General features: G+C 42.6%; 1 protein-coding gene across 5 annotated transcripts in view; it reads right to left on the bottom strand.

The window, feature by feature from the left end:
• Window positions 1–257: 257 nt before the first annotated feature.
• The window catches only part of SEMA6D (semaphorin 6D), a 53,314-nt gene continuing 40,278 nt past the window's right edge, over window positions 258–13,293 (bottom strand). The window contains exons 5-19 of one of the 5 annotated variants that reach the window (XM_034994837.1): window positions 13,219–13,281; window positions 13,008–13,109; window positions 12,695–12,785; window positions 12,133–12,252; window positions 11,349–11,437; window positions 10,408–10,625; window positions 10,167–10,298; window positions 9,689–9,844; window positions 9,423–9,596; window positions 8,471–8,611; window positions 8,297–8,374; window positions 7,780–7,880; window positions 7,368–7,424; window positions 5,729–5,896; window positions 258–3,954 (exon numbers count right to left, since the gene is read on the bottom strand). In XM_034994837.1, coding sequence (XP_034850728.1) covers window positions 2,666–3,954; window positions 5,729–5,896; window positions 7,368–7,424; window positions 7,780–7,880; window positions 8,297–8,374; window positions 8,471–8,611; window positions 9,423–9,596; window positions 9,689–9,844; window positions 10,167–10,298; window positions 10,408–10,625; window positions 11,349–11,437; window positions 12,133–12,252; window positions 12,695–12,785; window positions 13,008–13,109; window positions 13,219–13,281 — 2,979 coding nt within the window. In that variant the 3' untranslated portion in view covers window positions 258–2,665. The remainder of the gene's footprint in view (window positions 3,955–5,728; window positions 5,897–7,367; window positions 7,425–7,779; window positions 7,881–8,296; window positions 8,375–8,470; window positions 8,612–9,422; window positions 9,597–9,688; window positions 9,845–10,166; window positions 10,299–10,407; window positions 10,626–11,348; window positions 11,438–12,132; window positions 12,253–12,694; window positions 12,786–13,007; window positions 13,110–13,218; window positions 13,282–13,293) is intronic. The other 4 variants (XM_034994839.1, XM_034994840.1, XM_034994841.1 and 1 more) reach the window with 4 other exon arrangements.

The raw sequence follows: 13,293 nt of genomic DNA, 5'->3' as shown, positions 1-13,293 counted from the left end.
TGTTGATGGGGGCGCAGTTCATCGGGCTTTCTGCCTCATTTCTCAGTTTCTCAGGGGCTCTGCCTTTCAGTATCAGCTTCCCAAGAAGAGATCAGTATCAGCTTCCCCAGAAGAGAACAGTGGCGGAACCATGACCAAGTAGCAAATATTCCAGATAAGAATATTCTGGTACATTTTAAAAGAAACTCTCAGTGGTGCTGATTGACTCTAATAAACATGGTAAGTCATAAACCTCTTCAGTATCAAGAGGCAGGATATAATGATTTGTATATTTTATTTTGACTTTACATGCGGTGTTAAAAACCCAAAGTACATATTATTTACACATCCACAATACAAGTTTACAAGATATCTATACATGTTAAAGTACTCTATAAAACAGTATAGAGCCACTTCACTTTAGGGTTACTTTTTATGCCGTACCATTAAAAAAGATACAATCTGTGTTTACCTTTGCACAAATGAATAAAGCATTTAAAAATTAAATTAACAGGATAGAGACTAGATTTTATGTTAGAAATTTCAACATAAATACCGATAGAACTCACATTACAAACTACAAGGCAGCACAATGTTACAAAATGTTATCCGGGTTCACACAGAGTTACTGTTCCATTTTCCGCACGCTGGGATTAATATTGGTAAGGTGAATTCAAACACGTTTGTTGGCGGTGGACTGAATAGTATTTATCGTTGGTTGGTTTAATTTATTATTAATCTGTAATATTTTAGTTGCAAAGCTGACGTGTTTCAAGAACAGAAGTTCTTCCTAGTTTTTGAGTTTCCAGAGATCTCAGGGAATCACGTTCCTTATAAAACAATATTCTCAAAGGAAAAGAATAACTGTATCAGTATTCTACAATCTGTATAAAAATGCTCTGGTCTTCTGCAACCCATCCTCCCCCAAGTGATACAGATCATCAGTGTTATCACAAAAAATCAGTTGAACTTACTCGTTTAAGTCAGGAGCATTCCTCTGCGTTGGTACTTTCTAGATTAGGTTCAATAAACCATGGTGTGGTGTGCAGCATATTAACTGAAACAGTCATCAGGGTTACACATCATCAACTGTAAGTGGCTTCTGCAAAACTACGAATAAATGACCCTACGGTTCCCGTAGGTGTCACATTACCCGAGAAACCTCATTTGACTTCACATTATCACTGTTTCATCCTTAGGAAAGCAGGAGTGGAATGTTTATCATGGCAAAGGATGTAATGCTGCTATTTGGGTGGACTGTTGGACAATTAATTGTTCTAGGTTGTTTTCACGATTTTTTAAAAGTCTTTTCAGGTGCTGGTTGAAAAACATTTACAACTGGCACTCGGTAAATGATGTGCTATACTGAAAACACTTGACATATTTTAGTACTTCTATCATTCTCATGAATAAGGCACAAAATGCACAGATTCAGGTAAACTCACATGTAATATTTACAGTATATTGTCATTACCTGCATGACTTAAAAGAAAATTCTCATATAACACAACATAGACAACATGATTGCACCACTGTTCGGTTTTCAGAGACTCTCTCTGTTAGGCCAATTAGAAATCCTTTCACATCTCTTTCTTTTGTCTTCTGTTTTGTTTTGTTCTTTGATCTTGGGGGTAGGAGGAGTTAAAGGAAGAGAAATTATACTACACAGGAGAAACCAAACAACATCAAAATAAAACCTTATTAGTGTGTCCAAGGTTAAATACAGTGAGTCAGGTTTGGATTCACAGTGGACAGGTAAATTTTACTACTGAATACTGGTTGATAAATCAAGGATACCTCTTAACATCTCTATCTCCTTAAGCTGGCAAGACTGTAATAGAAGTTTTAATGAATAGCAGCACAAAATTACTTAGAACTCTTACATTCTGGCATTGGGGACCATGTGAGTCAAGTGAATCATTCTGATGGTCAAATCAGCCTTGATTTTATTTGTTTCTTTTCTCAAAGCTGAACCCAATGGACTGCTGTGGGAAGAAGTTATTGTCTCTTGTTCAGTCATGCTCAATGTAAACAAGTCCATAGCACAAAAAGATGCAATGGGCACCAAAACAAATCCTAGTGGGTAGAGAACACACACACACTCACACACACATATGCACAAACGCACGCACACGCACCACAGTTCATTGGTGGCATGAAAAAAACGCCACACTTGAAAAAAATGCTACAGTTTGGGTCAAAGACTGAATTTTTAGCAAATCGTTTGGTAATCTACAAGTTCGTTTCTTTGAGACATTACCATTGTTTTTTGACATTTGTGCAAGAGGCAAGGTGAATGCATACAATTAAAATGTTCACATTTAATGGGAAGACCACACACAATGGTAGTCTAAGTTGAACCCATTTTCAAGTATTTGCTCACAGATTCTTCTGAGTACTGTATCGGCTCTCTCTACTGGTGGGGTAGCCCCTGGGAGCTACACATCTCTTTAGCTTCAAACAAAAGAAATGGAATGACCAGCACCTTCCTTTGTTTTCGGGCAAGTACACAGAAGCTTTGCTGTTGTAGCTACATGTGGCAAGTTCTGATGTTGCCAAAGTTAGAAAGAGTTTCTTTGGCCACTTGGTTCTCTTAAAATACAAGGGAGTCTCTTATCTTAAGGTACCCTTACAACATCATCCTCTCAACAACATGGACAGGATAAAGCCACACGGAGAATAACACCTAGTAAGTGTATTTGTTCAGTGGTCTGACAGACGTGGTTTGAGGAACAAATGAAGGCTTTGGTGGCACATCAGGTTTTAAGGACGGTGTCCTCTTTAGTCCCGTCCTAGGAAGGGTGCCATTACTTATACAGCTGCTCTGTCTGGAGAGGGAAGGCTGCAGATGAACACTCACTGGCGTGCCCTGAATATAGTCCACCTTAGCCCCAGTGGGGGTGGGCATGTACCCTCCACGGTTCATACTAGGCTGTCTAGACAACAAAACACCATTTGGTGAGTTTAAGTTTTTAGGCATTGCAGATATAGAGTGCCTCTGCGAGGAATTTTTGTGATAACCCCTTTGTCTTTCCAGAGACGTCATTGGGACTCCAGGAGTGGTGGGGACGTCCACTCGCTTGGTTGGGCTGTTTCTGGGGAGAGTTGAAGGAGGAGAGTATAGTGATGCCTCCCGGTTAGGGACCTTGGGTGGGACCTCAGATATAGGTCCCACAGGATCCAGCATTAGGGTCTGGTGGGCCATCTGGATATCTCCCATGATGGCTTTGGGGTTGCTGTTTGGGTCACTTAGATGCTTCAGGAGATCATTGAGGGTATTTCTGGAATCCACAGAACGCCGGTGATCTCTTTTACTGGATGACTTGGTAAGTGGGTGGTCAATGTTTTGAAGCTTCTTTTCAGCTCTGTGAGCATTGGAGTTTGAGAAAGACGTGTTGTAGTCATGAGTAGCATTAGGAAGAACAATGGCACTGGGGATATGCCCGTGACTTAATGGGGAATGGGGTGGTGGACTAGCAGGGAAGAACTGTGGGGTTTCTTTCCTTGAAGGCCCATGGCCATGGGCCTTGTCTGAGTGGCTCTTCATGGCCTGCAGGGTCTTCTGGTGAAGCACAGGTGTAGACTCAGGCGTGGGGAGAGCAGCCAGTTCGGGAGGTTGGCCCCGATGGTCCATCACCATGGATTTAGTATCTCCGTTGGGAGGCAACTCTTTCCGACTGGTCAGCAGGTTACTGTACAATTTGGGAGAATCGATATTCTGTTGATATTCCTTGACCGGGCTGTCAAAGAGACCATTCAGTTTGGCAAAACTTCCACTGGAGTCTGTGCACGACTGGGCAGATTCTGCATCTTTATGAATCTTTCTGTTTTTCCGAACAAACAGGTCACGATAGCAGTATACTGCCACACCTGCAATGAACGCACCCAAAACAAAAGCGGCAAAGACACAGGTGATGAGGACATTCATGTGGACCATCTGGTTGGACTCTCCCGACTGGACCTCCCATCGCACACCTGCAACAGACACGCAGAAACAGAGTCTGAGTGAGCTGCTTCTTTCCAACGATATGAGCCAGCAAATGGCTTCCATTGAGCCAATACTACCTTCTCATGGTCCATATGCTTAGCCTGGAGGGTCAGGGAGACTCTCAAATTCTCATCTATATATTTTTCTTGAGTCATGATCGGATCCCCAGAGACATATACGATTGCTGCAAATGCCAGGATAACTCTGATCTCCCACTGATCCGTATGCATGTGTGTTTTTCCCCAAAATCCCTTCTAAGTAGTTGTTATCTAACATTCAAAATTTTAAGAGTTTGGGGGTCTAAAAATTAGGGTTTGAAAGTACGTATTTTCTAAATGGCCAATTTAGAAATGCTTCGAAGTGTTTTGTCTCATGATTTTCTCCTAATTCGTAAGTCAGGATTACTGGGCAACTGCTGGAATTAGGAAAATGTATGGGTTGGCATAAATGTACATTATGCTAAAATAAGTATGCTAAAATAACTATGCTATCTTAACTAGAAAAGACACACAACTGGTTCACAAACAAAAAGCGCCTGCTTGGTCGTTGCTAGCTACAAACACGGACTCCCATGTTTGCTTCGATCTTTTTTTTTCATTCCATCTTGGAGTGAATTACTCTTGAATTGCTTGCTATGAAAGAAATCCAGAGAGTCTAGAGAAGTATAATATGTAGTTAAGTGATATTATCCAATTGTCTTGAGATATTTAAGAAATATTTAAGTTAGACTAGAAGAAGAGTGGATTAGTTTGTAATTGTTGGGATTTTTAATGCAACCACAGACATCTAACAGTCAGTCAAAGAAATGTTAGTTCAAGAGGTATCCAAGTCTGTTACATGCTGTAAGCACTGCTATCCCAGGATAAGGTTAAATCAGAGTAATTTTGAAGATTCTGTTGCTTTAGGTTAGTACTAAGGCCTTTGAACATTAGTTGCTTTTAATCAATGTTCGGGATTATGGAATTCAGCGGCACTCAGAAAGACAAAGAAAGAAAAGTAGAAGGAAATGATACTACTGAAGGAAACAAAACAGAAAGAATGATTATAAAACTGTTTACAATGAAAACGTGTAAAACCCAAATCAACAGACGTAAATCATAAATGACAATGTACTGGCATAAAAACTGATTGGAAACCTGATACCATAGTTTGCTAAGCACCAAAGAAGAGATTTTTTTTTTTTTTCCCGGAGTAATATGTCTACTAAGCTAGTTCACCAGGCAGCTGTTTTATAACTGCTTCTATTAAGGGCTGAAAGTGATAGTTATGGACAAGTGCTCTGTTATGTTTTATTGCTTGTGACATTCAAGCAACTCACTAGCGCCTTGCATATCCTTTTCATATTGCATATGGAATCGAAGCTAAACAGAAGGCTGGGAAAGGCTATTAGACGAAACATCTGATACCAGGATATTTGCAATTAATGAGTTTGGTGTTTTGATGTTGTTGGGGTGGTCCTGGAAATTCTCTGACACTGAGCAGCCTCTCAGCGTCTTCAGGCAGAAACCAACACAGACTAGATTGTCTGAAGGGCCATCTTCTCAACCCTTTCTTTCACAGCTTTCCACCTCTTTGGTCTGTGAAGGGACGCACTCCATACAAGCACAGAAACCGGAGTGAGGGCAGCCAGGGGAGGTGGCGTGAATAACAGCAGAGCTGTGTCAGTCCACCCCCGAGAAACCCTACATCCACCAGCTTCTCAGAGATATCAGGAATCAGGTTTCCACTCAGCAAGAGATGAGTTCCCTGGTGAGGCCTTACCCTTTGGGATACCTGATAAAGGATCAGTAAAATCAGAAGTGTTTGGGTCATCTTGAACTACAAATTTCCGGGAGCTCGTCAGTTTAGGTCTCCAGGTATCAATCACTTTAGGTGTAATTTCTGGGATACTTGCCATTGTGGTAACAGATGATGAAGATACCTCCATGTCTGTGGTGGCAAACAGATTTTTATTAACGCGGGCAGTGCTGATAGATTTCTCTGACCTGTTGCATTTTTAAGTAAAGTTTCAATCAATTTTATGAGAAAGCCTGTTCTAGGATTTCATTAAAAAAACACATTCAAAGAGACTATACGAAACCTCTTTCTTGCAAGGGAAAAAGAAAAACTAAAAATTAACCATAAAGACAAATTAAGCGGATTTCAAAACTAGAGACGCTGAAAACGCTCCTACCGAAGCCCCTATGTGATGAATGACCCTCGTGGAAAAGGTAATACAAATCCCAAAGATGAACTGCTACTTTCTCGTCTTTTTGTGAGATGGGATCAGTTCATTTCTTTTTGTGTCTATGTCTAAAAGCATTGTCCTGGACGGCTGGAGACGGTGGATCCTTCACTGGGGAACCTACAGGGCAACTTCGTCAGGAAACACCTGTGTGAACACTTGACTTCTGACCCACTGGAGCAGGTTGTTGTGTGTCTACCACGGACCTCCCGTCCGTCTGTGCAGTGAGGCCTCCCACCATCCGCGGTAAAGCACCGAAGCAGGGAGGAACCTCACCTGGGCTTTTCAACATGCTCAGGGAATTTCTTCCAAAGAATTAGCAACAACTCATGCAAAAGAAATGGCATTTATAAACTGAATAAGGATGCGCTGATACATAAGATCTGGCATCCTTTTCTCCCTTTTGAGGAATGAAACTGCTGTGAGCTTTAGAAGCAGCAGGAGGACCGGAAGGAGCTGAACCTCTTAGCACGTGTGTTACTGATTTCCACAAAGTAGATTTTCCCTCAGAATGTAAGCATACGGCTTTAGGTTAAAATTCTGGAGACCCCCGTTCAGACTGGTGCAATGGTTGCAGATGAAGACTCCAAAACAGATACAGACAGACGGGCACGGAGAGCCCACTGAACACCTTCATACATCAGATACCAGCTTCATTCAACGGGAGCCTTCTGCACACCACCGAGACCACAACATTCAAAGATTCCCGGGCTCACTGCAAACCATTCAAAAAAAGACGTCCAAAATGTATAAATACACATTTTGGGGAAATGTGTATTTGTTTACTAGGCCTTAGGAGAGGTGAGGAGAGAAGGGGGAAACAATGAAATTCTGCCATCCATTCAGTATAGATGGCCAGAGGGAGCATCCACAATGCACAGGGGTGAGAGAGAAGAAAAGCTTGGGTGGGCGGGCGTGCAGCTGGAATGCAGTCTACGTGAATCCATTTGATTTTTCTTACGGGATGTGCCTTGGTCAATGATGAACTGTTAACATGCTACACAGGGGTGGAGTGCTGAGTAAGAAAAAGTGTTTCAGTACCATCGGTGGGATTATGAGTCAAAGCAGAAACATGAAAGGCTGCCAAACTGCGCAAAAGGAGGGGAGAAGGGGCTGAAAATGCTGAACTGAAGGAAAGAAAAGGTTGTTAATTCAAAAAAATTAAAAAAAACTAACCAGATGTTGGACCGCCAAATATTTTGTAATCTGGTGTAGTTGAAGTAGGCAAAATTTCTAAAAGAATTAAAGGAACAAGTAATCAGTAAAAAGTAACCAAAAGAAAGCAAAATTTATGAATTCCAATTAACTAAAAAAGTCAAAAGAAAAGACTATAAATTAAAAGATTAACCTGCTGGTTAGACTACCTTTCTCTAGATTTTCTACAAAACTGTAAACGGTGAAGGAAAAAAAAAAAGTAAGATTCTTCTCTAACGCATCCCATGACCAAACAGCTCAGCTTTTGCGAAGTTTAAGTTAAATGCTAGGTGGTATGTGTCCTGAGCCATTAAAAGGCTGATTGTAAAATAATGTTCACGTGCAAATGTGGTCAAAAAGAACTGCCAGAAGGAGAAGGAAGATCCGGGCTTACCATGGCAGTCCCCTAGGTGGGCCGTGTTGCCGTATTCTGTGTCTTGTTCATATCCTCCAGCGCTGTGGTTATGGAAAGCAAAGAAGTCTTCGGTTAACAGCCTTCATAGGGACACAAGTGACAACCAGAGCAGAACCAAGAACACAGACCGATTAGTAAGAATGGGCGGAGAGAAAAAAATGGACATTTCAACACAGCTTGCTAAAACGAGTATTTCTTCTTTCAACATCTGGCCACTAGAATGTTTAAGAGAGGAGAGAGAATTGTTTGTTCTCTCCATCCATTTCCCTCAGGTATTATCCTGTCTACAATCTCCCTTCCTTATTACAGCCCCAGATCTGATATTTTCTTTTCTCTTTTCTTTTTTACTTCTCCCATATCAAAAAAAGAAAAGAGAGGAAGAAAAGAACAAAAGTAGTATTACTGGAATTTTTCTTAAATGTCTAGCTTTAGAGACCCCAGAGAAGACAGAGGCAGCTCTCCGAAGATCCTGGCTAATGTGACAGAACATACTTACAGCATCCCTGGGGTCACTCTGCCACAGGTGCCCTGGCTTAACCAGCCACAGTACGGGTCCCGAGATGCAACACAAGACCTGTATAAAAACCAAACAGAATGGAACTTGGATTTTCTCATCATCAAAGGTCACGACGCTGCAAGACCCATGGTAAGGAAAGAAACATCAGCTTACTTTTTACAGGATCCGTAACGCTCACAGCGACTGAGGGGGAGGCGAATAACGCAGCTGGAGAATGCCACGTACACAGCGTGATGGTCTTTATCCAACTGTAATGAGATGACCTTTCTGTCCTCCTCATTCTCAGCATTACACCTGTATTTGGGGATACATTTGAAGCCCTGTGTTTAGGAAGTCGAAAGCTACACGAAATATGCAAGGCAAGTGAGGTTTGGCTTTGCAATTACTAAGAGCTGGGAGATCCTGAGGGATATTCTCAGTAGCAAACCAGTTAAGTACATAGTTTGGGAAGTAGTAATTCTGTGTTTGATCTTCTGCTACTCTGCAGAATTGGTTAAACTTCAGGTTGGACAAAGTTTGGTTGTTTTTTTTATTTAAGATTGCTTTCTTGTTCTGGTGACGGAAGGGAACTGTGTTTGTGAAGACCACTTTAGACCAAAGGGAAAGAAAAAGGCCAGGGTTTCAATGCACTTAAATCTTGCTGGGCTAGATGTTTCTGATCTCTTTGTAGTCTCCTTTGCTCCATTTCTCTCACCTACTTGTTTGTTTCAATGGTCCAGTTATCTTTTGTATCAGTGGTGGGAAGACTTGTATTGTGAGCGTGCGCATGTGCATACTTGCAACCAACTGCCTGCTGCAGGCAGCGGCCGAAAATAAACCTGCGGGGCATCAGGGGTGGCTACTAACACGTTATCACTGCCCATAGGTGGGATAAATGAGGGCTGAATTATTTTTAAACTAATCCGCTGCCCACCATCCTAGCCCTAGTGGACTCAGGAAAAACCACAAACTCAGGATTTATTTCACTAAGGACAGACAAAACCAAACCAAACACTAATATGCCCAACCACTGCTAATTTCTGGGGCGCAAAGGAAATTACTAGATGAAATACACGCCGGAAAGTTTCGAGCCGTGCTGAAAAACCTTCTCGTAAAATGCACCTACTTTGCATGGTTGTATGCTTCAATCTCTTCCAGCAATACACTGTCATTCAAAGAGAAAGGGCTGGTCTTTGCCAAAACTTTAAGCACCACGCCAGCTTCAGAGCCAACAAAGATGACTGTGTAGTTCTGGTGGGGCCCAGCAGTGTGGTCGACGGCGATGGCCGTCAGTCTGTACCTGCCAGAGGAGGTAGGCCAAGTCAGAGGGGGGGGGGGGCAATGGGAAGAGAAGGTGTGAGAGGGGAGGGGCTGCAGTTCCAGCCGTATTACCTGATCCGGGTCTTTGTGAACCAGGGCTCGTCGGCAATGGGTGGGACGGCAGAGTCCATTAGCGGGTGGGATTTGATGAACGACAGGGTTTCATCAGGGAAATCGATGGAGGTTTTATAAGCTTCGGCAAGGCCATGCTTTGCACAACAGCCAGGCCTGAAAGGAAAACTGTGTGTTTTTCCCCCTCCCAAACTGTATCTAAGGGAGAAGTGTCCATTCTGAAAGAAGAGGCTGAGAAAGAAAGGAGAATGGGCAAAACCAGAGGAGTAGCGCGCTCTCCCTGCGCTCAGAAGGCTCTCCGCATTCACCCCCGCGGGGCTCAGTGGACTGGCTCTGTCTGCAGTGCCCCCTCGCCCCCCCCCCGGGACCCCTTCCTGGCACGGGAGGTTGGTCCCCCTGCTCTCTGAGGATGGATGCTTCCAGTGACCAGAGGGTTTTGTTAAAGACAAAAACCACTTTCTGTCTTTTTTTTCTTTACCTTGGCTTCGGTACTTTGTCTTCGGGGACTGCTGTCCACACAGAATCTGGGGTTTTCTGTTCTTTAAACCGTCCTTTGAATACTTTTTCAATGTCATCCATGCTAAATGCACACACTGCAGACCCAGGAATGCTGCAAAGGGGGACAGCATCAGGGAAAGCATCCAACAACAGGAGGCCCACTCCTGGGTCCCAGAAGCATGCACAGAACAGCTTGAGAAGTGCCAGGGCTCGGTTCTCACCTGTTGAGCTGTGTGGTGAACACCCCGACCACAGTGGGGATGCCATTGATTTGTATGATGTCTGTAATAGACTGCAGAACATCAAAGTAGAAAAACGAATCTCCGGGGACAGAGCAGTTAAGCCGAGCCTTCAGAAATGAAGTCCAGTGTTTCTCCAGGACCCGCTGGGAGCCACCCATGTCATTTTTACAGATGCGGGCCACACGGGAATACACAGCCTGCCCGGGGGACGAGAGCAAAGCCACAGGGTTATGCGCAGGGAGGGGGAACGGAAAGGAAAAGTTGCTATTTAAGGGAGGGACACAAGAGTGCTAAAGATACGTCGGGCTCGAAAGAATCTAGCAATCTTCTCTCTAGGGATTTGTCCGGTAAGAAGATTTACCTGGGAGAAAAGAGGGCCATTTTCCTGTTCTGCCAAACGAGCTCCCCAAGAAGTAAGCTGTCGATCTGGCTGGGGGAATGCGAACCATCCCCACACTTGGTCTCCCACCTGGTCTCTTATATCGCTAATGAAATGTGCCATCCTTAAACTTGGCAAAACGAGGCTGCGATGCTTTAAAATTATACGGGCTTTTACTGAAGCCCTCAAAATTGAATAGGGGCCTCTACTTTCCATCCTGCCTTTTGATGCTGAGGGAGAACAAACGATCAACAGATTTCTAAAGCGGTAAAGAAGTATCCATAGCTCAAGGGTGCCTGTAGAACACTCTCGGCGGTGACAGAACAAATGAAACCATCTCAAGGCCTAAGGTTGCTATTCTCACGCTGGCCATTGTTCAGGTGTTTTCCAGCAATTATTCTCATGATAAGCAATTCACTTCTCTGCACTTGGCCCTAAATGCACTGAGTGCTGGAAACCACGCAAACAGCATAACTCTACCAAAGCGGGCTCAATTCCCTGCAGTACAAGTCCAGGATACAAGTCAAGTGCATATACTTGCCTTGCCTAAATTATTATGTTCCACAGCAATTTCTCGAAAGAAGAAATAGACAAAGTTTCCATATTCTATGGCATGAAGAAAATGTGGCTCTGAAAGAGAAATCGAAAACAAACTGGTTCCTAAAGGATAGTTCAATTAGCACAAGACCCCGGCTGCTCGGCATGACTGACAGACGACACATAGCTACACACAAACTAGTGAGAACCCCAATATGCCAACGCACTCAAGGAGTCCCAGTATGGGTGTGTTGAAGCTTCAAGGAACCTACCGTCTTTCATGTCAGCTAATGGACTGTAAAAAGCCTATGGGAACTGAACTACAGCAAAGGTCTTTGTTTCAACAGATTTATTCATTAACCTATTTAACTAGGGAAGAAAACTTCTTACATGGAGAATGAAAAATCTTGGTATCTAGACTCCAAAGAACAAAGTGGCTCTGCGGAGATGAACTAATTGATAATCAGTGCTAACTCTGGAGGATAGGTAGATGGGAGTGGACAAGGAACATTATGTGTATTCAGAGGTAGGCAAATTGGCACAGAGAAATGAGCTCTTTCTTTTTTGAGGTCAACTGGGATATAACCGTAGATGAATCTACTTTCCTGACATGGCAACTTATTTCCTCTTTCCTTGTCAATGCTCCCGCTTACAACCAAAGCAACTTGTACTTGCTCTAAATAAATAACAGAAAGTCATGCACTGAGCCTCCTGATGCCATGGCTCCTGGTCCCATTTGGCCATCCCACTACCCTTGGCAATCCCACAACGCTGCTTTTCAAGGGTACCTTTTATCCATTTGGAATCATATTTTATTGTACGAAGGGCAGATCCATCACCCATGCTTCGATAAATAACAGCATCGCTGGCCAAGAAGTCAGCCACTGTGGCAGAATACAGCTTCCCATCTGAAACCAGAATTATAACTTGGGTAAAATAACCATAATTATCCTGTAGTGTGTTACCCTATGTAGTATATTATACCTTTTGGAGTGCTTTCACCTGTTATCCCTATATATACAAATCGACCTAGACCTGATGCTCATAATCAACCTGTGACAGGTTGCCCCCTGGTATCACTTCATTTTACAGATTAAGGATCTAAGTATCAAAAAGCTAAGCCACTTATTCAGGGTCATTGACCTAGTTAACAACAGAGCCCAGTGTCAGAATACTTATAATATGCTCACTTTTAAATCCTCTTTTTTGGAAATTTTTTTCCTAGCTCCTAGACTATGAAACACCTATAACAAGGTAGCTGCCCCACTTATGAGCTTTTTTCTTCCTTTAAATTCCCTTTTACCTTCAATGTCATTAATCATTTATATTCATTACACTAAAGGATCTTACCAGCAAAAAGGGCAACATTGGTTTGTCTGGCATCAAATGGGCATCTTGCCAGGCCACTAATTTCCTCCCCGTCATACTCTAAGGTATTCAACTATAAAAGAAAAATAAATAGCTGGTGTCACATCTGTTCAATGTACCTGTTTGAAGGCAATACTGCTTTATTTGTACCGAAATTCTATTTGAAGAATTTTGTCTTTATTCTTCCATAGCATTAGAGATAAATGGGTTATAGCAGAAAGGATTCAACTCTAACAGCATGACAGCGAAGAAAGAAAAGTTGATAAAAAAAGCACACCATATGAAATATACTCACCCTATAGTATCTACACATGGGATTAAATGCATTGGTACCACATACAAAAACCATCTCATCGTTTCTTGGAACAAACACTTTAATAAAGTTGTGGCATTCATCCTAAAGAAAGTAATAATTAAATTACTATTAGACATTCCATATGCTGACATTGTTGGGTGAAGCCCACATAAAGACTAACTCTGGCAGATAACTCATCTGTTTTACTTACTTTATGTTTGCCTTTCATAGCACAGTTTTCTCGGTCCTGTTGTCTTGACCGCCATGTCAGTTTCTGTATTAACCA

The sequence above is a fragment of the Mirounga leonina genome, unplaced genomic scaffold (assembly GCF_011800145.1).
Source record: "Mirounga leonina isolate KUSES-001 unplaced genomic scaffold, KU_Mleo_1.0 Mir_91, whole genome shotgun sequence".
Taxonomy (NCBI): domain Eukaryota; kingdom Metazoa; phylum Chordata; class Mammalia; order Carnivora; family Phocidae; genus Mirounga; species Mirounga leonina.
The sequence above is the reverse complement of the archived record's forward strand: the minus strand, read 5'-3'. Positions and strand labels throughout refer to the sequence as shown.